This window comes from Cricetulus griseus, chromosome 7 (assembly GCF_003668045.3).
Source record: "Cricetulus griseus strain 17A/GY chromosome 7, alternate assembly CriGri-PICRH-1.0, whole genome shotgun sequence".
NCBI lineage: Eukaryota > Metazoa > Chordata > Mammalia > Rodentia > Cricetidae > Cricetulus > Cricetulus griseus.
This window is the reverse complement of record NC_048600.1, coordinates 119,614,336-119,640,615: the sequence shown is the minus strand read 5'-3', so window position 1 is coordinate 119,640,615 and position 26,280 is coordinate 119,614,336. Positions and strand designations below refer to the sequence as shown.

Below are 26,280 nucleotides of genomic sequence, written 5' to 3'. Positions count from 1 at the left end.
CTGGCCCAGCCTTCCAAATGCTGGAATTTACAGATGTTAGCCCTCACATCTCACTAGTATTGTACCTTAGTTTTGTGTAATGTGGTCTGTATTTTTCCACAGTGTTTTGAAAGTAGTTACTAGAGAAAACATCTTAAATGTAAAAAAAAAAGAGAGAGACAAAAGGAAGAGAGAGGGAAAAGGGGAAGGGAATGAAGAAGAGAGCTACAGGAGGACAAAGGGACTGTGGGGAGAGAGAGAAAGGGACAACTAGAGCCATGATGGTCCCATGATGGTCCCATGAGGGCTGGGAGGGGTGGAACACTCCTGGGCATGTCTGACTTTAGGATGGAGAGTCACTGTTTATTAAGGAACTACTGTGTACCACATTCTGGCCACTCTCCTATATATCTGTCAAAACAACTTATGAATTCTTTTTTGCTTGTTTGTTATTTTGAGGGTTTCTCTGTGTAGCCCTGGCTGTCCTGGAACTCACTCTGTAGACCAGGCTGCCTCAAACTCATGGCAATCTGCCTGCGTCTGCCTCCTAAATGCTGGGATTAAAGGTGTGTGCCACTACCACCCGGTTATGATTATTTTTTTTTGAAAAAAATGTTTGAAGACTTATTTTGTATTTGTGGTGTGTGTATGTGTGTGTGTGTGTGTGTGTGTGTGTGTATGTGTGTGTGTGTGTGTATGTTGTGTGGTATTTGTGTGGTATGTGTGGTATTTGTGTGGTATGTATGTGTGTTTGGTGTGTGTGTATAGTGTGTGTGTGTGTGTGTGTGTGATGTATATGTAATATGTTTCCATCCATGTGTCCACCTCTGGATGATGCTGTTTCCATGATAACAATGTCTGCTTTGCCTTTAGCTTTCACCATTAACAGCATCCACATGAAAAGCCTGCCGTCCTGGGAGATACCGAACGGGTACAGCGTGACCCTGGAGTGCCTTGTGGATATCAGCACCACCTCGAAAGTCAGGTCCCATCACCAGGTGCTGTTCTATAAGGATGAAATGCTGTTGTTCAACATCTCCTCCACGGAGTACACAGAGAGCATCTTCATTCCCCAGGCTCGGGTCTTCCATTCAGGGAGGTACAAATGCACCGTGGTCCTGAACAGCAAGGAGAAAACCACCCAAGAATATCAGCTGTTGGTGAAAGGTGAGTCCTGGGGTTTGTACATGGCCAAGCACGAACAGTATCCGAGAAGGAGCAGTCACACTGGTTTATCTGTCCATCTCTCATCACCCTTCCCACTCACTACCTGGCATTCTCCTAACCTGAAGACATAGGCTTTAGAAACACTGTCGTGTACAAGTATGCTTCTGATTTCTTCCTTTTGGATTCTCTTCCCCCTTATGGGAGCTCCCTTCCCCATCCTCCTTATCTCACACAGACTACACTGTCCCCTTCTTTCCTCAGGCCTCTACTCAATGGCTTGCTTTATTCTCCCCATACCCTCTCTGAAACACAATCTCCTGACAGCCCGGCTGGCCTCACTAAGACCTAGGAACAATCCTCCTGCCTTAGTCTCCAGCACACTGGGGTAACAGACATGTGCCCCCACACCCAGATACTGAGTTTCTTCTGTAGCATTTACTCCACTGAGTTGATTTCTCCCAGGGCGCCAGTGCTTACAGCGTTTGTGCCTCGATGTCTAGTTGCAGGAAAGCCATTGGGCTATGCCACTCCAGCCTGGAGTAGGGGTGCACGCCTTTAGTCCCAGTGCTCAGAAGGCAGAGGTAGGTGGATCTCTGAGTTCAAGGCCAGCCTGGTCTACAAAGCAAGTTCCAAGAAAGTCAGGACTACACAGAGAAACCCTGTCTCAAGAAATAAACAAGACTGCAGTCTTTCTGCCTGGGTTACCATCTGCACAAGTCCATTAGCCATTTTAAACTTCAGGATCAGGGGCCACCAAGGTGGTTCAGAGGGTCTGCTGCCAAGCCTGATGACCTGAGTTCAATCCCCTGAACCCACATGGTGGAAGAGAGAGTCTAAACTAGTTCCCAAAAGTCCTATAGGGTCCTCTGACCTCCACATGTACACTATAGCACTCTTGGGACCACACATGACATTAAACAAATAGTAAATAAAATGTAATAAAGACAAACTCTGGAGTCCTTATTAGTAGAGTGATGGTAACAAGGTAGTCAGTTGGGGCTATGGAGAGGGGTTAGTTAAAGGTATCCTGTAGGTGGGGTGCACAGCTTCCAGCCCACTGGTGGACCATGTATACATTGAATAATGTACAATGTTTCAGTCAATGATGAACAACACAGGCAATAATAGGCCCATGAGATGTCTCATCTAGTGATACTATGCCACCTTAGTCTGGGTAAATTTACTTTATTCCTGGAATGACATCACTGAACAACATTTATCAGGTTGTATCTTAGCTGTTATGAAACATGTGACTGTTTCTCAAACATCTGTCTGCTGCTTTTTGGGGCTATGAAATTTCAAGAGAGATTATATTTGGCCTAGTTTCCACATCCTAGGTGAAGAACCGGGCTTGTAATAGGCATTTAATACATTATAACAGTAGATGTATTACTACTACCAGAAGAAGGCTTGGTCTGTAAATTGCTTTCCACTCAAACAGAAGACCTGAGTGCAATCCTGAGTACTCATGTAAAAAGCCAGGCATGGCGTGTGCCTGTAATCCTAGAGTTGGGTGGGGTGTAGACAGGAGGATCCTTGTGGGGGTAGACAGAGGGATCCCTGAGGGGGGCAGACAGAGGGATCCCTGAGGGGGGCAGACAGAGGGATCCCTGGGAGGTGCAAACAGAGGGATCCCTGAGGGGTGCAAACAGAGGGATCCCTGGGGAGGGTAGACAGAGGGATCTCTGAGGGGTGCAAACAGAGGGATCCCTGGGGGCACAGACAGGAGGATCCCTGGGCGGGTAGACAGGATCCCTGGGGGTAGGTGGGTGGAGCAAATAGCCTAGTTGAATCATTGAGATCCAAGTTCAGTGAGAGAGCCAGCTCAAAAAATAAGGTGGATGGAGAGCAACTGACTGAGATGCCCCTCATTGGCCTGTGGCCTGCACATGCATCTACACACACACACACACACACACACACACACACACACACACACACACACACTCACACACACACACTCACACACACACTCACACACCACACACACACACACACACACACTCACACACACACACTCACACACACACACACACTCACACACACACACACACATTCACACACACACACTCACACACACACACACTCACACACACACACACACTCACACACACACACACACACACACACACTCACACACACACATACTCACTCAGACAATTAACAGGGTTTCACTATGTAGGCCTGGCTATCTTGGAACTCACTACATAGACCAGACTGTCCTCAAACTCACAGAGATCTGCTTGTCTCTGCTTCCCAAGAGCTGGGATGAAAGGTGTGTGCCATCACATCCAGATTTTTTCTGTTTGAACTGTTCTAGTTGGGAATCTAATTGCACCACCTTCGGAAGGGGATTGTAAACCATTGGGAACACCAATCTTACATTTTTAAAATACCCAGTAGTATGCCAGGCATCCACATTCCTAGTGATTACCTAGGGCATTGGACTGAGTGATCAGCCACAGTAACAGATAAGGGAGACTGGGCCATAATGAGGAACTGATCCTAACTGTACTTTCTCATTCTCCAAAGGCGTGCCCAGCCCCACTGTGACACTGGACAAAAAGGAGGTGACAGAAGGTGGAGTTGTGACTGTCAATTGTTCTGTGAAAGAAGAACTGCCACCGATATATTTTAAGATTGAAAAAGTAGAACTGGGTACAAAACTTGTGAAGCAAATAAGAGACAAGACTTCGAACCAGAATTTCGTGGTAATGGATTTCCCCATCGAGGAGCAGGACCACGTGCTAGTGTTCCGATGTCAAGCTGGGATCATGTCCGGGATCCAAATGCAGACCTCAGAATCCACCCGGAGTGAATACGTTACGGTGCAGGGTCAGAATCCTGCTCTCCTTACACTCTTTTTGTGTTTGTTTGTTTGTTTGTTTTTTGTTTTTCAAGACAGGGTTTCTCCATGTAACTTTGGAGCCTGTCCTGACACTCACTCTGTAGACCAGGCTGGCCTAGAGCACACAGAGATCTGCCTTCCTCTGTCTCCTGAATGCCGGGATTAAAGGTGTGTGCCACCCGGCACTTCAGAGGCAGAGGCAGGCAGATCTCTCTGAGTTTGAAGCTAGCCTGGTCTACAGAGTGAGTTCCATAACATCTTCCAAAGCCACAGAGAAACCCTGTCTCGAACCCCCCACCCTCAAAAAGAAAAAAAAAAAAAGTGTGCCCCACCGCTGTCCGGCTTCTGCTTACACTCTTGGTGCTGACAGGTTGCATGTAGCAAAAAGGAGCCCAGAATCAGGGAAGCTGAGACTCCCCCCCACCCCAACCCTCCCCCAAGTGTCTGCTCTCAGAATTTAAAACCTGGTACATAGACCATAATCCCAGCCCTGTGTAAGGCAAAGGCAGGAGGATCAGGAGTTCAAGACTAGCCCTCAACTGTGAGACTCTTTCTCCCCTAAGTCAAATAAATAAATAAAATTAATTAAAAAGAAATAAGTTAGAGAAAGGGAATCAGAGGCTGGGTTTACCAGTGCAGGCCTGTAATCCCACCCACTCAGGAGGCAGAAGCAGGAGGACTGAAGATTCAAGGCTGGCCTCAGCTACAGAACAAGTTCAAGGCCAGTCTGGGCAATTTAGTGAGACCCTCTCTCAAAATAAAAAATGAAAGAGAGAACTAGAGATATGGCTAAGTGGTAGAACATTTGACTAGCATTTAGGAGAACCTGAATCCATTCAAGGAGGGTGTAGTGGGAGGGGAGGAGCCAAAAGAGCCAAAAAGGACTAGGGAGATAGCTTGGTCAGTAAACGCAGGTAAAGCTGGGTATAGTGGTGCACACTTGTAATCCCAGCCCCGGGAGCCAGAGACACTCCATGGTTCTGACACACTGCATGGTTACTCAGCCTAAGCCTTCTTATCCAGCCCCAACCCAATTAGAGATCCTGTCTCAAAAAAAACCAAGGCAAATGGGGCTGGAAAGATGGCTCAATAGTCATGCACACTGACTGCTCTTCCAGAGGACCTGGGTTGGATTCCCAGGCCCCACACCCACATGACAGCTCACAACCATCTGTAACTCCAGTTCCAGGTATCTGATGCCCTCTTTTGGGCTTCATAGTCAGCAAGTATGCATGTGGTTCGTGTGTGTGTGTGTGTGTGTGTGTGTGTGTGTGTGTGTGTGTGTGTGTGTGTAAAGCAAAACAAAAGATATAGCAGTGTCTGAGAAGTGATATCTGAGGTGCACTTCTGCCCTTCACACACACGTATAATTCACTCCTGCCACTGACACACACACATACACACAGTTCCTCCCACACAAATATTAGAGTAGGAAATGTCCAGGTTTGAACTTGAGTCCAACTGGCTTATCTTCTACTTTCTTGTAGAGTCCTTCTCTACTCCCAAGTTTCTAATCCACCCTTCTGGAGTGATCATAGAAGGAGACCAGCTATACATTAAGTGCACAGTTCAAGTGACACACTTGGTCCGGGAATTTCCAGAAATTATAATCCAAAAGGACAAGACTATTGTGGCCACCTCCAAACGGAACATTGAGGCTCTCTACTCAGTCATGGCCACGGTGGAGAATAGTGGCCATTATACCTGCAAAGTGGAATCTAACCGCATCTCCAAGGTCAGCAGCATCATGGTCAACATAACAGGTAGGAATGCTGAGGGAGACGGCTGGCAATGGTGGGCTCAAGGGGCAATTGTGACCGGACGTAGTTCCACACGTCTATAATGCCAGCATTTGGGAGGCTGAGGCAGGAGGAGCATGAGCTCAAGGCTAACCTGGGCTATCTAGTAGTACTCTGTACTGCAATCCAAGGTGGACTATGTGTGTGTTTAGGCTGGGCACTGGGGCTTGTGGGAAAGAGTCAACATACAGCAGTTGGCTGTGGTGGTGGCTGAGTAGTGTTCAGGTGCTGGCATTGACCCAACCCTGAGGCTCAACACTTCTGTGCCAAACCCTTGAACTTGCCTCAACCATGTGAGATACAATGGGATAGAATGGTGATTATCTTATAGGATAGGTGGTGATTATCTTATAGTATAGGATAGTGGTTATCTTATAAGATAGGTGGCGATTATCTTTTTTTTGCATATTTTTTTATTTGAATTAGAAACAAGATTGTTTTACATGTCAATCCCAGTTCCCTCTCCCTCCCATCCTCCCCTACAACCCCCCCAACTAAAACCCTACCTATCACATATCCTTTCTGCTCCCCAGGGAGGATGAGGCCTTCCATGGGGGGTCATCAGAGTCCATCATATCTTTGGGATAGGGCCTAGGCCCACCCCTGGTGGTGATTATCTTATTGGACTGTCACAATGTTTAAATAAGACACCTAGGTCTGCATCTAATGAGCGTTAGCTAATATCTCTATTGGTATATATCTTTCTTTTCTGCCAAACTCATCTTCATGAGCTTTTAAATTTTTTATTTTATTTTGTGTATGGATATTTTGCCTACATGTAGGTCTGTGCCCCACTTGTATGTTTGGTGCCCATGAAAGCCAGAATAAGGTGCAGGCCATCCTAGAACTGGAGTTACAGTTGTGAGTCACCGTGTGGGTGCTGGGAATCAAACCTGGATCCTCTGTAAGAGTAGCCAGTGCTCTTAAATGCTGAGCCACATTCCACCCCAACCCTTTTTCTAAAAGATTTTTAATGGACATGGTGGCACACACCTTTAATCCCAGCACTTGGGAGGCAGAGGCAAATAGATCTCTTTGGGTTTGAGGTCAGCCTGGTCTACAAAGTTGAGTTCCAGGACTACATAGTGAGACCCTGTCTCTAAAATACAAACAACAAAAAAATTTTGAAAAAAAGAATTTGTGCATGTCTGTGTGTGTTTATGTGTGTCATATGTGTTTAGGTGATGCTGAGCGCTTAGATCTGGAGTTGCAGGTAGTTGTGAGCTGCCTGATATGGGTACTGGCAATCAAATCCAGGTCTACAAGAGCAGTAAGTGCTCTTAACCCCTGGGCTATCTCACCACTTTCTCCCATTTTTTAAAGACAGGATCTCATATAGCTGAGGCTGGCCTTGAACTTACCACATAGTAGACTTTGGCATTGAACTCCTGATCCTTCTGCCTTCACTGCCCAGGTACTAGGATTCCAATCATACACCGCCATGCCCAGAAGCGTAGTTTATTAAAAAACAACAGTAACAATCTCCCACTGTTGAATGCCATGTGATGGGTTTATATGTGTTTGTTATTTCATGCTCATCTCAATTATAGTAGTTATGAGACACATTTTATGATACAGAAACTTAGACTGGAATGTTAGCAACTAGCCTAATTACAAGCCACCCAAGTGGCAGAACAAGAGATACTCCCCAGGCCTATTTAGTTTGCCGACCCAATGCATTTTCAAGTTCTCTCAGACTCCTAACCCCTGTACCCAGCTTTATTTCTCTGAAATACCACTAAAAATATCCTGTACTTATCCTAATGGCTGTGTGTATTCAGCCTCTAGAATGTTAGTTGCTGAGGGTGGAGACCTTCACTCCTGTGCTCAGTGCTAAGTCCTTAACTCCCAGCCCGATAGGAATGTAGCCCTATGGTTAGTCGGAGGACTGGGCTGAACCAAGGACAAGATCTCGGCTCTCCATTGAAAGTGTTCATTTATACAGGAGTTCACCCATTCATTCAGTAACTTCCTCCAGACCCCTAAATGTCAAGCTCTGAGCATACCGTCACAGCCACTGTCCCCCAAGTCTTACAGGTGGGCAGGTTTTCAACTGGCCAATTGAGATATTACCATACTACAGTAGGTCCTCCTGTTACAGGGTGTGATGTCATGTGCTAGCAATTTAGTGAGCTATTTGCCTGTTTGTTTACTATTTATTTTTGAGACTTTCCCATCATGTAGCCCTGGAACTCCCTATGTAGACCAGGCTGGCCTGGTCTACACAAAGATCTGCCTTCCTCTGCCCCTGAGTGCTGGGATCAAAGGCGTGCTCCATCACTCCCAGCACGGATTATTAGTAATGACAGATGTTTGGAGTGCTCTTGATAAGGTATACATTCTTTTCTAGAGAAGAAAAACTATCAATTCATCATATATACTGGACACATTATGTATGCTGGGCTGGTTATTAAGAATGGAGAGCTAGGGTGGAGAGATGGCTCAGGGGTTATGAGCAAGTACTAGCTGTTCTTCCAGAGGACCTGGGTTCAATTCCCAGAACCCACATGGCATCTCACAACTGTCTGTAACTCCAGTTCCAGGGGATCCAGCACCTTCACACAGAGTATATACAGGAAAAACACCAGTGTGCATCAAATAAATAAATAAGTAATCTTTAAAGAAAAAGAAAGAGAGAGAATGGAGAACTAGCAGGCTTTGCCTTTGAGGACTTCAGATACAAACAGGCCAGCTATTCACTTTCTTCCATAGTGAACTTCCAAATGCTATCTAATATACTTTCTCTCTAGTCAACAGCCTAGGACAACTTCCCTTCAGGACTGGTCCCTTAATTTCCTCATGGTGAAGTTCAGTTTCCTCTCTGTGGGCTCTGCTGCTAACACTATTCCTGAACTGAGCATTAGGTAGGAGTTCTTTGAAGTTGGACTGTCTTCTGGGCACTCTTATCTCCCTGATGCCCAGCAAAAGGTCTCCCTTACAGTCAATACTGTGTAAGCCAGGCGTGGTGGTGCACACCTGTATTCCCAACACCTGGGAGGCAGAGGTAGTAGGATCAGGTGTTCAAGGTCATTCTTGGCTACTTACTTAGTTCAAGGCCAACCCAGGCTACTTGACACCCTGTCTCGATAAATGGATGAGTGAATCCTTGTAGATTAAAATTCAGGAAGAGCCTGCAGTGAGATCTCAGATTTGGAGTGAGCCCTGACTCGTGAAAACCATGCCCATCAGGTATGTAAGGAACAGGCTGGTACGAGTTGATGCTGCTAAGAGTAGCTGGACCACAAGCATCTCTAGGCAGTGGATTAAGGTGGTAACCACATCTCCCTTCTTCCCACTTAATGTTCTTCAGAGCTGTTTCCCAAACCGAAGCTGCAATTCTCCTCCAAAGAAGTGGACCAAGGGAAAATTTTGGATCTGTTTTGCTCTGTCCCGGGCATACCTTCAGTCAACTTCACCATCCAGAAGGAAACAATGATCTTGTCTCAGGATCAGAATTTCAGCAAGATTGCCGAGGACAGAGACAGTGGGATGTACAGCTGTACCGCAGGCATCGGCAGAGTGGTCAAGCGGAGCGACCCGGTACACATAAAGGTGTGCGGTGAGTATGTTCCCAGAACCTCACATGCACAATGGTCGAGTAGGAGCAAGGAGAGGATGGCCAGCCATCCCCAGTGTGGTCTCAAAGGCTCACCAGATTCAGGCAGGTTGAGAACGCCAGGAAGGACGGGCAAAATGGCTTACTGGATAAAGGTGCTTGCTGCCAAGCCTGACGACCTGAGTTCAGTCCCTGTGACCCACGTGGTAGAAACAGAGGAACAACTCCTACAAATTGTCCTCTGACCTTCATATTCATTACACACACACACATACACACACACAGGGCCTGGAGAGATTACACAGTGTTTATGGGCACTTGCTGTTTTTGCAGAGGACCTGGGTTCAGTTCCCAGTGCCCACATCGTGCCTGGCTGGTGAACCTGCAGGCAGGCAGGTGCCACGAAACCTAGCTCTTCCGCGTCCATTCTCTTATTCCTCCTGTTCCTTTCTCCTCATTGCTCCCCACTTCTTCTTCCCCTTCTCCTTTGAGACAGGACAGGGTTATACTATGTAGCCCAGGCTAGCCTCGAACTTGCGATCTCCCTGCCTGCCCTCCCAGGTGTGGAATTGCAGGTGTGTTCCACCATACCCAGCTATTATATCATTATTTTGCTTATACTGCCCTAGTGCTGGGAATTGAACCTGAGACCTTACACATGCTAGGCAAATGCTCTACCACTGGGCTACATCCCCATCTAACTACCATAGTTCTTCTCCTCCCGTGTTACCAAATGCACACACACACAGACAGGCATTGCCTGGTAACCTTATAGGAGCCCCTTAATGGTAAATCAGGCAGACATTTGAAATCATGATCTCGATGGAGAAAGCCAAGCCCAAAATTTGGGTTGTTGTTTCTGTTTTATTTGGATTGTTTTTCTCTGTTGTTCTAGAAATGCTGTCTAAGCCTAGGATATTTCATGATGCCAAGGCTGAGATCATAAAAGGACATGCCATAACCATCAGCTGCCAGTCTGTAAATGGAACTGCACCTGTCACTTACCACCTTATAAAAGACACAAATGTCTTCCTGGATCGCATGGTGACCTCCAATGACCCAGCAGCATTCACAGATGAGCCCATCGAAGATGTGGAATACCAGTGCATGGCGAACAACTGCCATTCCCACCCTCAGTTGTACAGCGAGACCCTGAGGGTCAAGGTGATAGGTAAGCAAGAAGGGCAGGGCTTTAACAGGCTGGAAGGTTTGATGTCAATTAGGGGTTGTGGGGATAACAGGGATGGTACCTGTGTATCTCACACAGCCAATCAAAGCAGAACTAAGCCCCCACAAACGGCTCTGAGAAAGACGGGGGCTCTTGGCATGGCCATTGTAATTCCTTTTGATCTTTCAAGTGACCCTTGAATCTCCTGAAAAGGGAAGGTGGCTGGTCTTAAGGAACTGCTGATATTGTGTATTTGGGGTTTCTTGGTTTTGTACCTTTTCACAAGAGCTGCAGGCCGGAACTCTTTTCTGCCATTGACCTTGGTGGAACATCAGGGTCACACAGGGAAACTTTTGGCAGACACTGGTTCACGGGAACCGCCTGGGATCCTCACCTTGGTCTTGGGGACAGAGAGCTTTCCCTCAGTGTCTGACCTGTGCCTTTGAGTGGCCTTTGCAGTGCCTCTGCTTACCTTGCTCTGAATCCTGTTGATAGACCCTTAGCCACCCTTCCTTCTCTTGTCATTTGTCACCTTTTGTTTAACAACTCTGTGTCATCAATGTACAGTGTATAAAAGCATACGGTCTACATGCGCTGGTGAGGGCAAGACTTGTCCACAGGGGAGAGGCAATGGATGACTACGACAGGCCTATAATCCCAGTACTTCTAGGTAGAGGCAGGGGGATCAGTAGTTCAAGGTTATCCTTAGCTGCATAGTGAGATCAAGGCCAGCTTGGGATACATAATACCCGAGTCTCAGTGGACAAGAGAGGGAAGAGGGGTGCGGTAAGAGTGGGTTTGGGGAACCTGCTTGCTGTGCATTCAGCTGGTGTTGAGGAGTGGAGACTTCCCACCTCCAGATGTTAAGAAGTCAGTGTGAACACCCAGGAGGAAGCCATGAGTTGAAATGGTTTAAATTGGGTCTGTATTAGTGGCTAGCATTTACTGAGCCCTCCTCAGATGTCCAGGCCTGGTGAAGCATTGTAGCAAATTATCCCTAGTAATACTCAAAATAGCACATGAGACTCATCATAGTTTACCCTTGGATTTGCAATGAAGTTGCTAAGACTTAGAGCAAATACAGGGTAGGTGGTAGGCTTGGGATCTGAGCCCAGGCAGTCTGGCTCTTGAGACCAATTCACCACTAATCCCTTCTTCCCCGTGGCAATGTGCTCAGGCTGTCCCCGTGTGGGACCGCGGCCATCCCAGGTCAGATGCTTAGCTTCCTTTAGATCTCATACCACCCTTTGCGTTGAGAGGTGACTCACGTCTGTTGGCCAGTCCACTGTCACTAGTAGGGAATGTGGCCTGAATGGTTAAGAATGCTGCTGAGGAAAAGGGCCCAGTGGGGGGCACAGCACTTTTGGCTTTCTAAGTCTCCAGGTGGGAAGGGAGCCTCGGGTTCCGGGAAGCTGTCTGGACAGGAAGCTTCAGTTTAGGTTTCAGTGCTCAGAAATAAAAGCTGAGTATGGAGGTGAAACTCCCATGAGTGGAGATGGAGAGCCTGGCGAGATGACTCGGCAGGTGGAGGTGCCCGCCCAGCCTGATGACCTGAGGTCAATCCCTGGGACCCCACATGGTGGAAGGGGGTCTCACAAATTGTTCTCCGACTTCCACACCCACTGTGGCACGTGCACACCTGTGCACAGAATAAATAGATCAAAATGGTTTATTTTGGTGGGGGGGTGTTTCGAGACAGGGTTTCTCTATGGCTTTGGAGGCTGTCCTAGAACTAGCTCTTGTAGACCAGGCTAGTCTCTAACTCACAGACATCCGCCTGCCTCTGCCTCCCGAGTACTGGGATTAAAGTCGTGCAACACCACCACCTGGCAAGCTCAAAATGTTATTTTTTAAAAAGAGTGGAGTTGGAAGACTGAGGGCCAACTTTCCAGAAAGTCCATATTTCACTGTCAAAACAAATAGTAATGGAGACGATAAGGGAGGAGAGTTAGCTTCGGAAACAGCACAGCTGGGGAAACCATGTCAACAGGAGGAGCTGGTGACAGTCTGAATGTAGGAGGCTAGAACCAGGAAACTGCATGAGGAACGAATGACCACCCTCTCCATTGAACTTACTCTGCTGGGCCCTGAACTCTGGGCCAAGTGACTTTTCCAGTTTCTTTGAGACTAGAGATAACAACACAGTTTCAAAAGCAGATGAGTGTCTGGGGCTGGTGGCACACACCTGTAATCTGACACAGGAAGATCTGGAGGTCATGGCCAGTTTCATGAGACTCTGTCTTAAAAAACAAAATAAAATAAGGGCAGATCGTGGTAGTGCACACCTTTAATTTCAGCACTTAGGAGGTAGAGGCCAGCAGATTTCTGAGTTCAAGGCCAGCCTGGTCTACATGGTGAGTTTGAAGCCAGCCAGGGCTACATAATGAGACCTTATCTCAAATAAATAAATGAGCAAATTAAACTGCGAGGTGGTGGTGGTGCATACATTTAGTGCCAGCACTTGGCAGAAGCAGATGGATCTCTGAGTCCAAGGCCAGTCTGGTCTACAGAACTAGTTACAGGACAGCCAGGGCTACACAGAGAAACTCTGTATCCAAAAACAAACAAGCAAACAACAAAAACCAAAACACCAGAAACAATGGCAACAATAGACAACAGTAGCAAAGCCAGATGTGTGGAAGGCAAGCTTCAGGGACAGTAAGGGAATGGGAAATGAGGCTGTGAAAGCAAAGAAAGGGGAAGGAAACCGGGGTAAATGCCACACGTCTTTGTAAGCAGAAAGGCAGGGAGAATTCATTCAAGCATTTGCACAGCACACACGCTCATGTCTCTAAAAGAAAACACAAATTAATCTTGTAGTGCTGCTTCATGGCCAGTCATGCTCGTGTCCCTAGTGTCTAGGCAGTTTTCAGTCAGGACCACCAGCTCCCCAATAACCGTACAGAGACTTATTATTAATTATAAATGCTCGGCCAATACTTAAGCTTGTTATTAACTAGCTCTTACAACTTAAATTCACCCAGGTTTCTTATCTATGCTCTCCCTCGTGGTGAGACCTTTGGTCAGCGTGGCACACTAATCTTGCTCCTCTCCACGCTTCTCACCTCATCTCACTGGCGACTTACCCTTCCTTCTTCCCTGTGCTCTCTTTTTGTCCACAAGTCCTGGCTAACCTTTCCCAGCCTAGCTATTGGCCAGTCAGCTCATATTAAACCAATGAGAGTAACCAATACAGTGGAAAGAAGATTGTCCCACAGCACTGGTTTTTTGTTTTGTCAGTAGCTGAGGACAGGAGGTATGTGTCACTGTCTTCTGGGATTATCAGGAAGGGACAATGTGGAAGTGGGAAGCAGAGGAGAAAAGTTGACAAGAAGTGACTTTTCTATGTTCCTTCTCTGTTCAATTCCCTTCCCCTCCCTCCTAGGTTCTCTGTGACAGAACTTTCTATGTCTCTATGTTGCATTCTGCCCTGGAACATGAGATCCTTCTGTCCCCATCTCCTAAGTGCTGGGATCAGGGGTGTGCACCCCATACTTGCCTCTGCCCTTCTCTGCTCAGGACTAATCCTTTGCCTGCTTTCCAGCCCCGGTGGACGAAGTTACGATTTCTATCCTGTCAAGTAACGAGGTTCCGTCTGGGAATGAAATAGTACTTCGATGCTCTGTGAAAGAGGGGACTGGCCCAATCACGTTCAAGTTTTACAAAGAAAACGATGACAGACCCTTCCACGAAACCACCCTGAATGACACCCAAGCATTTTGGGTTGAGAAACAAGCCAGCAAGAAGCAGGAGGGACAGTACTATTGCACAGCCTCCAACAGAGCCAGTCATTCGAGCAGCCCGCGAAGCAACAGTCTAACGGTCAGAGGTGAGTCCAGGCCTCACCAGTGAGGTATATATGGGGGCCTCCAAGGGGAGGAAAGTGCACACGCTCCATGTAAGAGGAAGAGGAATGGAGACTAGTTCATTTGAGTGAAGGCTAAGAGACAGATGTCTATCCAGGCGTAATGGCACACGCCTTTAATCCCAGCATTCCAGAAGCTATAAGGAACTGAAGGTATTTTATCCAGTCCCAGTTCCAAGTACCTGATGGAAAGACATGAGATGTCCAGCCATGAACCAGCTGTGTCCAAACAGACAAGTTTTTAAGAGCTTAGCTGTGTGCTTGACCAGGAGAGTCATGTAGAGATGGAGGAGAGTGGAAAGAGCATTCCCAAAAGGAGGACCATCTCAGCAAAATTGGCTTGATCCCTCCTTGAAGACTATAGCCAACCTTGACTTCTAGTGGAAGCCATCATCTCTGCACCACTCAAGGAAGGCAGAAAGACCGCCCTCAAAGATAGACACCAAAGCGAGATGCTATTTACAAGACTTGCAAAAATGGGTCTGAGTAGCTGCTTAAATCTGCTGTTATTTCTTGCTGGCAGGAGAAAAACATGTGTTTTCCTTTTTCCTCTCCCACTTCTAGTCTTTCTTGCTCCCTGGGTGAAAGGACTCATTGCAGTGGTTGTCATTGGAGCAGTCATCGCTGCGTTGATAGTTGCAGCCAAATGCTACTTCCTGAGGAAAGCCAGAGGTGAGCACCTATCCACAGGTGGTTCTTGCCAGAAACTAGCGCTGCTGTGATGCCCATGCTCACACCATGTACCTCCCAGATAATCTTCCAGTTGTGCCATGATCTTCTACCGTGCACATTGGTGGAAGCTAGGAGCACCAGCCAGCACTTGGAAATCGAGTCTAGCCCAGGCACAAGGAAAGTGACACACAATACTGGTGCATTCTGGGGCACAGGGGGAACAGAATGATGAACAGATGGGCTCTCAGGAGCCTCTGGTGCTGCTGTCTGGGCTGGGAGAGCAGATGGGAAGGGGAGGGGTCTTTGGTCTTTTCTGAGGCAGGAAAATTGCAGTTCCTTTAGGAACAGACAGACCTCAAGCAAGCTTCTTTCCAAGGTTAACCCTGACTTTGGTTTCAGGCCAGCCAGGACCTGAAAGCACAGGAGTTGGCTTAGGCTTTGCCTTTTGCAATCATCTTTTTTTTGCAATGTATATGAATCAGAGATAGTGCCTGCTTCTCGGGGAATCTGAGTCCTGTACCTGGTCTTGGTCACATGCTATTGTTTCTGGCTAAAATTATATATATATATATGTATATGTACATGTATATGTACATGTATATGTATATGTATATGTATGTATCTGAAAAAAACTGCATAAAGTCTCTTGCTGTAAGCCAAAAGAAGGGGAGGGGGGTGTTGGTCAGTGATGGCAGCATGTACTCATCATGTTTGCGGCCCTGGCAGGGATCCTTAGCTGCATGAACATAAGCAAGAAAAGTATCAAGGGGACCCCAGTTTCCCTCCTTTCCACTCATTGTGAATGTGTATGATATCATCTGGCACGTTCTCTTTTTCTCACCCCCAACCTATCCACTCTCTTACCTTAGGCTAACTGAACCTCAGATCCTCGGCCTCTGCTTCTGGGATGCTGGGGTCACGGGCAAGCATGAGATTTCTGTGTTGTTGGGGACTTAGCCCACCACTCTGTGCATGCCGGGCAAACACTCTACCCACTGAGCCACACCCCCAGTTCCTCTTTCCCCTTGCTGTTTATGGGTAGTCAGTCTTTAGGAGAGTCAGTATACTTATACTGACCTGAATTCTGAATTTTTCTTTCTTTTTTTTTTTTAAAGCCAAACAGAAACCCGTGGAGATGTCCAGGTCAGTGTCCTTGTAAGAGGGGTGGTGACTGCTTTGTGGGCATGCCTGGATTTGTCCACAGGCACAGTCTGGTCATTAGGAAATTGTTGGAGATTCTTGCCAAACTCATAAAGAATAAGGGCCTTGGGTGTAGTGCGTGTTTCTGTTTATCTGTCATAGTGGAAGCTTGCCTACTTTACATACTTAGGATAACAGAGTTGGCCTTTTTTTTGGGGGGGGACGACAGGGTTTCTCTATTCTCTGTGTAGCCTTGGCCGTCTTAGAACTCACTCTGTAGACCAGGCTGGCCTTGAACTCACAGAGATCCACTTGCCTCTGCCTTCAGAGTGCTAGAATTAAAGGTGTGTGACAACCCCCACCCCAAGAGTTGGCCTTTTTAAAAAGAAACATTTTTACCATGTTGGAGAGATGGCTTAGCCTCTGAAGGTACCATACACCATGCACATGCACGCACACACACACCTAAAAATAATAAAAAATTTAAAAATACTTTTATACCCTTTACCTTTTGTTTTCATGTTAAAACATGATCTCATATAGTCTAGACTGGCCTTAAATTCCTTATCCTGATCTTCTTGCCTCTGCCTCCCAAGGGCTAGGATTACAGGCATGTGCTGCCATGACAAGCTTGTATCTTACTGTGTAGCCCTGATTAGCCTCAGACCCCCCCAGCCATCCTCCTGCCTCAGCCTTCCCCGTGCTGAGATTACTAGCGTGTGATGGGCATATTTCTTCTTGCTTTCTCTTGATCTAACTTGGATGGTTTTGGTGGTTTGGGGGTACAGAGAAAAATGTTAATATGGATTTTTCTTTTGTCTTTCTGATTTCCATGTGAAGGCCGGCAGCTCCGCTTCTGAACTCCAACAGTGAGAAGGTTTCTGAGCCCAATGTGGAAGCCAACAGTCATTATGGTAAGGCCAAGGCTTCCTGTAATTACAAAGACTTTTACCAACTCTGAGTGGGTGGGCTTGAGGCAGAAGGGAAACCCTGGCTTCAAGCAGTGGTGCCTAGCTAATCCTCTATCGGAAGATAAGCTAATAAAACCCAGACTGAAAAGGACAGTTGTCTCCACCCTTCTCTGCTTCATTTCTTTGGAATGAAAAATGCCTCCAAAGACTGAAATTGCCCCGGAGCAATCAGACTGCCCTTGTGAGGCAGAAACCAGCTGTCAAATGAAATTGTCAGTAACACTTCTCAGATGGGATTTCCACCATTTCACTAAACTTTGCCACAAAAGGAAACCAGTAGAAACATTCTGCTCTTAGCAGAGGCATTTTTGAGAAGTGCTGAGATATCCCACCCCACCCTGCCCCTGAGACAGGGTTTCTCTGTGTAACAGCTCTGGATGTCCTGGAGCTCACTCTGGAGACCATGTTGTCCTGGAACTCACAGAGATTCACCACCTCTGCCTCCTGAGTGCTGGCATTAAAGGTGTGTGCCCCCACTGCCGGGTTTGAGATGTAATTCTAATGCAGACCTCAGTGGAGTGAGGCTGCCTCAGTGGGTCTCAGAACCCTTAGGTCTGTGAGGAAGTCACTGAGAGCCAGGAGTGGCAGCTCACACCTAACATTCCAGTACTCAGGAAGCAGATGCAGGGGCCTCACCACAAACCGGAGGCCATCTTCTTCTACATAGTGAGTTCCAAACCACTTTGGGCTACATATCAAGACCTTGTTTCGCCGGGCATTGGTGGCTCACACCTTTAATCCCAGCACTCGGGAGGCAGAGGCAGGCGGATCTCTGTGAGTTCGAGGCCAGCCTGGTCGAGTGCCAGGATAGGCTCCAAAGCTACCTGTTTCCAAAGAGAAACCCTGTTTCGAAAAACAAAAAAACAAAAAAAAAAAAAAAAAAAAAAAAAAAACCCAAGCCAATTATTTAAATAATGATAATACCAATTAGCTCAAACACAGCTTGGAAAACTATGTGATCTTGAAGAATAGTATTTATAGTATCTATAGGAATTTTTAATGATTTGTTTTTGTTTTATGCATTGGTGTTTTTGCCTTTACATATGTCTGTGCGAGGGTGTCAGAACACCTGGAACTGGAGTCACAGACAGTTGGGAGCTGCCATGTGGGTGCTGAGAATTGAACCTCAGTCCTCTGGAAGAACAGTCAGTGCTCTTAACCACTGAGCCATTTCTCCAGCCCCATATAATTTTTTTAAGCGCAGAACATGCTAAAATGTTTGTTTACTTGCTTGCTTGTTTTTATAGTTCTGGGCATGAGCCAAAGCCTCACACAGTCCAGGCAAGGGCATTACTACTGAGCAAACCCCACACTTGGTTTTGTCTGTGCCCATTGAGGTGATAATCTAGAGATGCTATTGTTTCTTTAAGTTATATTCTCGTCAACCCAATCCCCTAACTGGAGGGCATACATTAACCATCAGCTTTTGTGTTTGTTGTTAGTGACTGGTCCCTTCTAGAAAGAAGAGTAATTTTTAATTCATTTGCTTACATTCTGACTTCGAAATAACTCTCAAATCAAAGTGTCCCATGTCAGCTGGGTGGTGGTGGTGCACACCTTTAATCCCAGCACACAGGAGGCAGAGGCAGGTGGAGCTATGTGAATTTGAAGCCAGCCTGGTCTACAAAGCAAGTTCCAGGACAGCCAGGGCTGTTACACAGAGAAACCCTGTCTTGAAAAATGTGGACAGAGGCAGGAGGATCTCTGTGAGTTCGAGACCAGCCTGGTCTACAAGAGCTAGTTGCAGGACAGCCTCTAAAGCCACAGAGAAACCCTGTCTGGACAAACAGAAAGAAAGAAAGAAAGAAAGAAAGAAAGAAAGAAAGAAAGAAAGAAAGAAAAAAAGAAAGAAAGAAAATATGGACAGCAATAGAGGAAAACATTTGAGGTCAACCTCCAGACCCCAAACACACATGTGTGGGGAAGAGCACAAAGGTGCTTGCTCACGTACGTGTGTGTACACACTTACACATGTACACTCGTGGGTGCAGGAAACTAATTTCCACTGTCACTCACTGTGATTGTGATTTTCAATCAGGTTATGATGTTGGAAATTACACAATGAAAGTGACAAATCAAAATAAAGGCAATTCTTTAAATATTTTATTAGAAACTTTCACATTAAAAGAAAGACTCACAAGGGGCTGTGCATGGTGGTGCACTCTTTTAAGAGACAGAGGCAGGTGGATGTCTGTGGGGTCAAAGTCAGCCAGGTGTACATAGTGAGTAGTAAGACCCTGTCTTTAAAAATAGGTAAATGAGCACCCACAGGAAAAGACAAATTGAACTCTGAGGTGGCTGGAAAGTTCCCCACTCCTCTTGGAGGCCCTGTATATGGTAAAGTACAGGCCCAGTGTTTTCTCCAAGGAGGCTAGCCAGTGCTCTGAATGGTTGTGCCTCCTAATCCAAGTAGAAATGAGCTGCCACACCTAAAACAAAACAAACAAAAAACTTCCTGGCACTCAGAATGGCCTAGGAAGATGTTTCCCTCTGGTGGCTTAGGAGGAGATCTTTATGATTTTTAAAAATTAATTTTATTTAAATTAAAAACAATCTTATTTTACATACCAGTCCCAGTCCCTCTCCCTTCCTCCCTTCCTTCCTCGCATTCCCCCACAACTCCCTATCCCATCCCCCATCCACTCTCCAGGGCAGGTGAGGTCTCCCATGAGGGATCATCAAAGTCTGTCACATCATTTGGGGCAGGACCTAGGCCCTCCCCCATGTATCTAGGCTGGGAGAGTATTCCTCCCTAGGGAATGGGCTCCCAAAGCCCATTCATGCACTAGGGATGTATACTCGTTCCACTGCCAGAGGCCCCATAGACTGCCCAAGCCCCCACTGGCACACACATTCAAGGGACCTGGTTTGGTCCTATGCTGGTTCCCCAGATGCAAGATTTTTTTTTTTTAAAGACAACTAACAATAGACAATTTGCTTCTGCCTCAAGCTTAGAGGGGTTGGCTTAAATCATTTCTTAAAGGTGTTTTCTATTTCATGCTGCTCTCCTGAGAACTGAAACTCCTGACCTGTTTCTGAGAAGTCTCTTTAACTATACAATTGGTTTTAGGTGCTATAAAGAACCCCTTGTTCTGTGGGGGCTTTAAAAACTAAATAACTCGGGCTGGAGAGATGGCCCAGAGGTTAAGAGCACTGGTTGTACTTCCAGAGGTCCTGAGTTCAATTCCCAGCAACCACATGGTGGCTCACAACCATCTGTAATGAGATATGGTGCCCTCTTCTGGCTGTGCAGGCATATATGGAGGCAGAACACTGTATACATAATAAATAAATAAATCTTAAAAAAAAAATAACTCCAGGCATGGCTTACACCTGTAATTCCGGCACTCAGGTATTCAAGGCTAACCTTGCTTACCTAGCAAGTTCCAGGCTGCCCTGGGATACACCTGACCCTGTCTCAAGAAACAACAACAGGGGCTGGAGAGACAGCTCATGGTTAAGAGCACTGACTGCTCTGTTGGAGGACCCAGCTTCAGCTCCCATCAGTAACTCTAGTCCCAGAGGATCTGACACCCTCTTCTGGTCTCCATGGGTACCAGACACAAACAACAGTGGCAGTAATAGCCTGGGTTGAAAACAAAGTCATTTCCTGGGTGTCTCCACAGAGCCTGGGGATTTCATTACCTTGAATGTGTCAGCTCCTTAGAACACTCAGATGCTGGTGAGCCTGGTCCCACAGCACTCAAATCCTTCCCCATGGCTTGAGACTGGTGGGAGTTAACTGTGGGGGTGGAGGCCGGGCTGTTTGCCATGCCTGTTAACCTGTTGAAAGTCTTCCCACACTATAGAAACCTTGGCAGAGGCTCCATCCATACTCAGGTAACGGGAGTCAGAGAGGCTGTGGAGTCTGCCACCTGGACAGTGTAGGGAAAACTGTAATGAAGATCTCTAGTGGGCTTTGATACCTCTAGAGGAGATGCGGTCTAAACTCAAGGTGCTGTGATTCCTTTGAACAGACCCCCAGAATAAGGATGATGTGGAATACACAGAAGTACAAGTGTCCCTCCCTGCACCTCACCAAGGTAAGCACCCTCACCAAGTGAGCCAAGCCCACATTAGGTTCTGGGTTTGGATGTAGATGCCACCTGAGAGTGCTGTGCATAGTCAGAACTGTCAGAAGGGAGGTGTCTGCAGACCTACTAGATATACCTATTTTAGTTAGGGTTTCTATTGCTGTGAAGAGACACAGTGACCACTGCAACGCTTATAAGGGAACCCATTTAATTAGGGCTGGTTTACAGTTTCAAAGGTTTAGTTCATCATCGTCATGGTAGGAAGCAAGGCAGCATGCAGGCAGAAATGGTGCTAGAGAAGGAGTTGAGAGTCCTACATCTTGATTGGCAGGCAACAGGAAGTGAACTGAGACACTGGGTGTAAGCTTGAGCATAGAAGACTTCAAAGCCCACCCCCACATGACATACTTCCTCCAACAAGGCCACACCTCCTAATAGTGCCACTCCCTATGAGCTTATGAGGTCCAATTACATTCAAACTGCCACAGCACCTAAGTCTGGATTCACCCTTAGCACTCATTAGGTGCTGGTGCAGGCATTAAGAACTAAGCACCTTGTTTCTCAGAAAGAGTCTTTGTGGGGGGCTCCCTCACCCCCTGTAAGTGTTCAGGCCTTCTTCCAGAGGCCAGCCCCTGGCTAGCTACACTCTGTTCCTAGAACAGTTGCCTGTGTAGACCAAATGTTGAGTCAATCAAATACATATCTAAAATAGGGAACCTGGGGCTGGAGGGATGGTTCAGTGGTTAAGAGCACACATTACTCGACTGAAGGACCTAAGTTTGGTTCCCAGCACTCATATCCAATGACTCACAGCCACCTGTAACTCAGGGGATCCAGGCCTCTCTTCTAGTCTCTGTAGGCGTTGTATTCACATTTGCACACAGCAATCCCCAACTCCAACCCCCAACACATAATAATGAAATAAAATAGGGGTGGTGTATATGTTGCCTACTTTGTTGCTGTGACCAAATGCCTAACCAGACCAATTTAAGGAAGAAAGGGTTTATTTGCCTACCATTGGAGGAGATGCAGTTCTTCGTGGCAAGGAAGGTATGATGGAAGGGACTAAGGCAGGTTTCATGCCGAGTCCTGGGAACGCAAAGAATGAGTGCTGTGTTTCAGATAGATTTGTCCTTTTTATGCAGCCTGGGACCCCAGACCGCGACACACCACCTCAATTAACCCAATTTAGAAACTTCCTCACAGACATGCCTAGAGGTAAAGCTTCCATGGTGAGTCTAAATCCATTCAAATTAACTTGAAGATTACCTACCCATTAGAGGACTTTCCTCTTTAGAGGGACTCTTGGGCAAAGTACAGAGTCCCTCTTTCAACATGGCATTGGATCTGTGCCTGGGCTTTTTTGTTGGGTGTGTGGTTCACTCAAGGGCAAACTGCCCATAAGTCCCATCTCTGATTCAGTGCTGGGAGACTGACGCACAGTGGATGGGTCACAGAAAACACAGGAACATGAATCTCCAATCTCCCAATCTTCTTCCACCTCAGCCCACTCTTGGACTCATGCATGTTTCAAAGGAACTGGACATCCCAAGCCTTCTGGCCCTTGGGGGAAGCTCCCTGGGACTGTTGCCATCTATCTCCCTTTGCATTGAGGCTAAGGCTGTGTGCTGTGTTCTCAGCCAAGCAGACCTGGGCAGTTTTCCAGGCTGGGCCTGCCAATCATTAGCTGGAGCCATGTGGTGATGGCGTTCTGAAGCCACCTCTTGCTCAATGACATAGGAGGAGTTCTGGAGTTTTCCTCCTCCTCCTCCTCCTCCTCCTGAACATGGTTTCAAGTACCACGTCAGTAGGCGTGTGTATGAATTTTCCGGTCAGGGGACATGTCCTGTACTGTCCTGTGTTGCCCTATTGGCCCCTTTCCCATGGTCTCTGGTCAGAACTGCCCCCCAAAAGTGTGTAGCAGAGATCTTAATGTACTTAGCTTTGTGGGACTTTATGGGACCTGTGGCATGTGTGTCCTGGCTGGACCTCGGGTGGGGAACATGGAAGGCCTGCTGTTCTTGTCTTTTTTTATCTTGTAGTGAAGTGTTTCACTTGTTTTGGCAACCAACAGTGATGAAGGCATGAAAGGTACCAGCCACTGTTCAAGACACAAAGGCATAGGTGGTCCCTCCCTGCTGGAAGTATAACCAAAGTGGGAGCTGGGAAAACTAAAGAATAGATGATGTCAGGTGATCAGAAGTGCTGGGAATGGGTAGAGTAGAGTACGAGAAGGTGTGAAAGGGGAAAGATGTCTCTCCAGCCTCTTTGAGAGACACAGATTAAGCTGGGCTGAAGGCTGTAAGGAAGGCAGCTATATAAGGATAGGGGTGGCTAGGGAGACCCAGGGAATAGGAAGGGTGGTTTTGGCAGGTCAGAGCTACCTCATTTATTTTGGTCTGAAAGGAGAGCTGGCCACAGTGGTACATTCCCATACTCAATCCCAAAGCCTGGGTGTGTGACACAAGAGGATCAAGAGCTCAAGGCCACCAGGCGTTGGTGGCGCACGCCTTTAATTCCAGCACTCAGGAGGCAGAGGCAGGCAGATCTCTGTGCGTTTAAGACCATCTTGGTCTGCTAGTTCCAGGACAGCCTCCAAAGCCACAGGAAAACCCTGTCTCGGAAAAAAAAAAAAAAAAAAAAAAAAAAAAAAAGAGTTCAAGGCCAGCCCAGGTTATGAGATACCCTGTCTCAAAAGTGTCTGAAAGCCTGGGTGGTGGTGGCTCTTGCCAGAGGCAGGTGGATCTCTGAGTTTGTGGCCAGCCTGGTCTACAGAGTGAATTCCAAGACAGCCAGAGCTGTTGGAAGTTCATGAGTCTGCAAAGACAGGAGGACAGGGCGGTGGCAGGAGCATTGGGGGGGGGGGGATGACAAGGGTTTCAGAGTTCTACTCTACAAGGATGAGGGAATGTTTTGGAAGGCTTTAGGCTGGAAAATGGCTAGTTCTAAGTTCCTTCTTTAAAAAAATAAATATCCGTAGGGACTGGGGAGATAGCCCAGGGGAGAAAGCCCTTGCCTCACCAGTGTGAGCACAGGAGTTTGGGTCTCAGGAGCCCGCATAAATACTGAGTGGGTGTGATGGCCTTCCTGTAATTCCAGAATCCCTCACAAAGTACACAGGGGCTTCCCAGAGCAAGCTGGCTAGCTAGACCAGCTGTGTCAGCATCTGGTCTCAATGAATATGGTAATTAAAAATAGATTTTTTTTTCATATGTTATATTCTGATCAAGGTTCTTCCTCCTCCCCCAACTCCTCCCAGATGCTCCCCGACCTCCCCTCCCACTCAAATCCACACCCTTTCTTTCTCTCTCTCATTAGAAAACAAACAGCCATCTTATTAAAAAAAAGTAAAATGCAATATGACACAATAAAATGAACAAACTAGAACAGGACAAAACAAACAGACAAATAGAAGCCAAAGAAACACACACAGACTCAGAGACACGCACGCAAGTCCATCAAGACACAAAGGTGGAGAACTATTGAGGAAGGCTCCCAGTGTCAACCTCAGACATCTACTGGGGCACACTCGTACTCGTACACACACACACACACACACACACACACACACACACACCGTGCATACATATGCATATAAAAGCAAACTCAGGACAGCAAGGAAAGTAGCTTAAAGAATGGAAGCAGAGATGTGCTATCACCATGCAAGAGATAGATGAGGCAGGGGTGGGGAAGAATGGGCCAAGGACCAGCATTGGATAGAGTCTAGGTGTGTTTTTGAGACTGATCGAAGCCCTTGGCCAGGACCAGGGAGCCAGGATCCCCACATTTCTTACTGGAGTGAGTGCATGGACTGGATGGCTGTGATGTCTGAGGATAAGGTCTAGTTTGCCTAGGTTAAGTCTGAGATGCCTCGGTGCCTGAGACACCAAAGAGGAGGAAGCAGGAAGCCCAGGGGTCTGGGGCTCAGGAGTCCGTGTAGGCTGTGATTGCAGAAACTGTGGATGCTCAGTCCTGGCTGTCGCTGGTCCAGCCTGGGCTTGAAATATTGTCCAGTCACTGTGCATCCTGCGCTTAGCAACACAAGGAGCAGCTTTCTTCTTCCTGAGGGGAAGAAGTCAGGATTGGAGAGAAGGGAAGGGTTAGCATAAGGGCAGAATGACAAGAAGCAGGGTGGCCCACAGAGCTTGGATGGAAAATCCCACCTTCCTTTCTGTTCTTGACCTCCACGCTCCACGGAGCTCCCCGGTGGATGGTGAGGAATGATGCTAGTGGCTACGGGGGGGGGGGGGGGACCAACTTTCTGCCTTCTGTCTGTGCACAAGATCCGGGAGTCCCTGTCACTCTGGGCTCTGGCACCAGGCTGCTTCAATCCTCCCACAGTGGTCCAGGTCCTAGGTCTGGGCAGGTAGAATTCTGAGGGCTGTACCTGGTCTCTGGGGAGTCTGGAGTTTAAGGAAGCTGGAAAGGGAACGAGGAAGTACCAATGCTCGTGGGAAAGGCTCAGTTTCCCTTTCGCTGGGAATGTGTCCTTGTATCTGTGTTCTTTTGCTGTCTTGAGGGTGGGGAGGGATTAAATGGAGGAAGTGTGGAAGTTCCTAGAATAGGGTGGGACAGTGACAATTGCCTCCGGCTTCCCTCACCAGGCTCTGCAGCTGTCCCTTGCAGCTTGCATGAGTTGCTGTGTCCTCCCTCAGCCAGGGCTCTGGGGAAATTCTAGAATAAAAGTCTTTTTGGGTGGCAAGGGGGAACTTTGGGGGAATACAAGTTGTATTTATTTGTCCCAGCCTCCTTGTTGCACAAGGGTGGTGAGGAACTTAGTTCTGAACTCCTGATGCTGGCCCCTTGTCCCCTCCCAGGCAGGGACTAGGCGTTACTAGGTGAAGAAAGGGCTTTTGGATTCGAGGCCAGTGATGACTAACTGTGAACTGGTGTCTGCCAACCTGGTGCCCAGTTCTCATGATCTCCCATCCTTCACAGTTGGAGGAGGCTATACTATAGGGACTGTGTCCAGCTCTAACCCTGGCTGGCAGCTAACCAAGTGGAATGGGGATGGAGGAGGGCGGGAAGGAACTCATTAAATCCCAGTTTGCTGTCTGTTTGCTTCGAGGCTAATTGCTGGG

General features: G+C 47.3%; 1 protein-coding gene across 4 annotated transcripts in view; it reads left to right on the top strand.

Annotated features, from left to right (window-relative positions):
- The window catches only part of Pecam1 (platelet and endothelial cell adhesion molecule 1), a 77,566-nt gene that overhangs the window by 35,541 nt on the left and 15,745 nt on the right, over window positions 1-26,280 (top strand). For 2 of the 4 annotated variants that reach the window (XR_003487405.2, XM_027427805.2), the window contains exons 4-14: window positions 853-1,146; window positions 3,679-3,981; window positions 5,482-5,757; window positions 9,104-9,352; window positions 10,245-10,520; window positions 14,062-14,346; window positions 14,947-15,054; window positions 16,170-16,197; window positions 17,035-17,108; window positions 21,143-21,208; window positions 22,345-22,431. Coding sequence is in view for 3 of the 4 variants with exons in the window: in XM_027427805.2 (XP_027283606.1) it covers window positions 853-1,146; window positions 3,679-3,981; window positions 5,482-5,757; window positions 9,104-9,352; window positions 10,245-10,520; window positions 14,062-14,346; window positions 14,947-15,054; window positions 16,170-16,197; window positions 17,035-17,108; window positions 21,143-21,208; window positions 22,345-22,391 (2,006 nt within the window). In the remaining variant the exon portion in view is untranslated. The remainder of the gene's footprint in view (window positions 1-852; window positions 1,147-3,678; window positions 3,982-5,481; window positions 5,758-9,103; window positions 9,353-10,244; window positions 10,521-14,061; window positions 14,347-14,946; window positions 15,055-16,169; window positions 16,198-17,034; window positions 17,109-21,142; window positions 21,209-22,344; window positions 22,432-26,280) is intronic. The other 2 variants (XM_027427807.2, XM_027427804.2) reach the window with 1 other exon arrangement.